The sequence below is a fragment of the Vigna unguiculata genome, chromosome 11 (genome assembly GCF_037176805.1).
Source record: "Vigna unguiculata cultivar grain cowpea cultivar isolate G323 ecotype 2 chromosome 11, ASM3717680v1, whole genome shotgun sequence".
Lineage (NCBI taxonomy): Eukaryota > Viridiplantae > Streptophyta > Magnoliopsida > Fabales > Fabaceae > Vigna > Vigna unguiculata.
Genome location: NC_140802.1, coordinates 42,947,195 through 42,950,907, shown reverse-complemented (window position 1 = coordinate 42,950,907; position 3,713 = coordinate 42,947,195). Strand labels below are relative to the sequence as shown.

The 3,713-nt window shown below is 36.6% G+C and overlaps 1 protein-coding gene across 1 annotated transcript; it reads right to left on the bottom strand.

The window, feature by feature from the left end:
• Nucleotides 1-583: 583 nt before the first annotated feature.
• On the bottom strand, nucleotides 584-3,430 carry LOC114169568 (A20/AN1-like zinc finger family protein). The gene is made up of 3 exons (XM_028054792.2): nucleotides 3,226-3,430; nucleotides 3,008-3,100; nucleotides 584-1,475 (listed from the first exon to the last, which is right to left on the bottom strand). Exon 3 carries the CDS (start codon nucleotides 1,459-1,461, stop codon nucleotides 943-945), a length of 519 nt encoding a protein of 172 aa, XP_027910593.1. The 5' UTR covers nucleotides 1,462-1,475; nucleotides 3,008-3,100; nucleotides 3,226-3,430; the 3' UTR covers nucleotides 584-942.
• Between the last annotated feature and the right edge of the window lie 283 nt (nucleotides 3,431-3,713).

The window sequence follows — 3,713 nt, the reverse complement described above, 5'->3', positions numbered from 1 at the left end:
TGATGCAACTTGAGCTTTAGAAACGGGATTTTTTTCGTCTTTCGATTAGGAATTGAGAAGAATAACATTGGGGCATGAGCTTTAGTAACGGGATTTTCACAATCTATGGGATAAGTTTCTGGTCCCCTTTGGATTTTAACCAGATATTTCTTTTAAAAAGATGGATATCATACTATTTAGCTGAACCATCAGATGGTGTAGATGATACATGGGGACAAATTTACAAGGGAATATGAAGTTGAACAAAAACAGTTGCCGGTGCGAGTCTTGCATGAGAATTTTAAGCTTGTAAACGAACCAGTGCATGTATAATACCGTTTGAATGGGATTGATCAATTTTATTTTTAAATTGATCTAGAGAAAATTGTTAAAACACTTTTGACAAAATATTCAGAACTAAGTTAGTTTAAGGTTGCTTTTACTCCCGATATTAATTTTTTTCGTCAACGGGTCCAGTCGGTGACAAATTCTTAAATATTAACCCAACTTAATCATTTTTTTTCCTTTTGGTACTTACTATATTGAATAAGTTATGGAGTAGAATAAATTCTAAAAATTCTTGCACATGAAAAGGGGTCCAAAGTTTTATCGAAAATAAATTCATAGAAAGCCCACCACAATTACAATCTATCAATGCTCTCGGTACCATCTTCAAATTGCACATACCATTCTGATACAGGATAGAAGCATTACAAAGCTAACAACACCAACTTTCACCAAACCAGCAAAAATTTAAAAGCTTAAACACTGCGGCCAACATATATATTTTCGCCAATCACATGAAAGAGTCCTTCAAATTGCAGAGATGTCCTATAACTCCAAGTCACATACCACATATAACAATATAATAAGAACACCAATAAAATGTGAAGGAAACTCGGGTCATTTCATGATGAAATTGTGCATAACTTCATCTCAAGTATGAAACTTCGACTTTAAACCTTAGATCTTATCAAGCTTCTCAGCCTTGACAACTGGGTTTGCTTTAGCTATCGCATCCCGAGCAGCAGTGCGGTAATCAAACGGGCAATTATGCTTGTCTGAGTAGCGATGTACAGCACAAAAAAGATTGCCACATCGACAATTAAACCCTGTCAAACCAACTCGCTTATTGCAGTTGCTGCAACGTTTTGGACCATCCTTCGGCTTTGCCTCCTCACTCCCCTCTGAAACTGAACCAAATAAAGGTTGCACAGAGACAGTTTTAGGCTCTACTGAAATAAGTGGGATTTCAACATTAGCAGCAACAACAGGTTCATTTTCGGTGCTGCTAGATGACCCATTCATAATATTCCCAATGGACGATGCTGCAAGCTTGGCCTGCTCCTGTTTCAGCAACATGTCTTTGTGGCATTTAGAACACATATTCATGGTAGCTGCACTTCCAAAAAATCCACAGTTGTTGATGCACAGTATAGGACCTTCAGGAGGAGCTTGGCACCCAGTCTTGTCATGGTCCATCCTTTTCAACTTTCCTGCACCGATGTTATTCAAAATACAGAGCCTCTAAGATTACTTCATCACAAATTTCGTTATAAACAAAAAGCCACATCAGAGCAAACCCAGAGCGCAACTATGATTATTATCAAACTTATGTAAGACAACAGTATAGATCCTTTTGCTTTGAGCCTCTAAGATTACTTCATCACAAATTTCGTTATAAACAAAAAGCCACATCAGAGCAAACCCAGAACGCAACTATTATTATTATCAAACTTATGTAAGACAACAGTATAAATCCTTTTCCCAAAGCAAAATATTGACGAAACAAGCTTTTGAGCATGTCCACTTAAACAAGAAATAACAGAGAGATGGTGCGTTGTTCCTCTTTAGGCATGAACATGCTGGGTTGCATAAACAGACAAATCCCAAAGTTTCAAAATGAACCCGGAAAAAAATGTCAAGGAATCATGCGACTTCTCAATTTCTCAAGCACAAATTGAAAATAAACCATAAACCAGGCAGTAACATTATCAAACATTATTTGACCAATGAACTTTCAGAATCTTGCAAAAAATTCCTTCCTAGACATATAAAAAAGAGCAATTTACAACAGTTAAACCACCCTATCCCTGATAGAAAAAGTTACAGCACTGATTCAATTTTAACCACTTAGAGATTACAAATTGACACAACATGCGGAAGTAAAAGTCCTGCTGCATATCCATTTCAATTAAAATGAACCATACACAATGCGAAAGATATCAAGGCTACTATCAGATATATTCACGATCATAAATTCATTTCAATATTGTTAAAATATTAAGATAGTTGAAGATGCTCAAGTTGTAATGCTATAGCAGTGAGGAGTAGAACGGTCCTTTTTAGCAGCTACCCCTGTTTTCAGCATTATAAGATTTTTTTTTTTCAAACATGCATACATGATTCCTCAGTTAAACTAGTGTCCAATACCTGCTCAGTCAATGCATCACACCATAATCTTCCCAGAAATTAATACACAATTAAAGTGGTCACATATATTGAAAAAGTTTTACCTCATAACTAATCATCGCAACAAAAAGCGAAACATCTAACTAGAATTAAGAAAATATTGAAAACATTGAACCTCACATCATTTAACCACCAAACTTTGACCAAAAGTTCATAAACATGAACAGAGAAATACAAAAAAAAAAAAAGAACAAAACCCAATTCAAGCCTCTACAATTAGGAACAGAAGCCAAAGCCGGAACAGTAATACACCGCCATATGATATGGCCAGAAATCAATACATCATACCATTAACACTCGTCACTGAAAATTCTAATAAATTAGATTAAAATTCAACAAAAACATCGTCATGGCCTGTGAGGAAAAAGGACATTCGCTGTAGATATCTGCAAAAATACAACTAACTATTTCCACCTCCAAACTATAACTCAAATTTCTTCACACAATACAAAAGAAACCATTAAAGCGAGACGAAATCGTCACGAACTAATAATCTACGCGGAGACACGTCGCAGAAGTGAAAATTGCAAGAGAAATATATAAATGATAATCTAACCTGTTGGCCAGAGGAAGAATTTTTACAAAAGAATCTGGGAAACGAAACCTCGTCGTGGATCTAACAAGCTCAGAATCGCATCGGAAATGAATCCTGGATTCACCGAATGACAAAAGAAAAAAGACAAAACGGAAAAGAATGGTTAATAATCGAATAGAATAGCTGTTTAAAGAGGAAAACGATAATTGAGAAGGAGATAAGGGTAATGGAACCCTAACCCTAGTGGAATTGGGATCGTGAATGAGGAGAGAGAAATCAAAGCCGAAGGAGGAAGAGGAGAGAGATAGAGAGGGAGAGAAAGGGAGAGAGAAGGAGAGAAAGAGAAAGGGAGAGAGAAGAGAGAGAGAGAGAGAGAGATGCGTCGTTTGTGTGTGTCAGTGTTTGGTATTTAAAAGGGCCTTTTGTTGCTTCTCTCTATGTGTGTACCAACGAACTCCGTTTACTGAGAATTCAGGCGACGTGGGAAGTTACTATTGGCTGCGCGTGTTACTCTGACATTCCCTATTTTGTCCCTTTCTCGTTTACTATTAACACTTTTGCCAGCTTCCCAATTTTATTTCATTCAAATGTTTTATTTTAACATCTCCTTGTGTTTCAGGGAGCATGCTCACAGCTACGTCACGCTCCAATAGGAAGAGACATACATTACTATTACCTTAATTAATCAACATTTCCTGGTGCACTGCAACTGTCACAATAATAATAT

What these genes read in the sequence shown, in the direction of transcription:
- LOC114169568 (XM_028054792.2), bottom strand. Translation starts at nt 1,461, where the DNA reads ATGGACCATGACAAGACTGGGTGCCAAGCTCCTCCTGAAGGTCCTATA.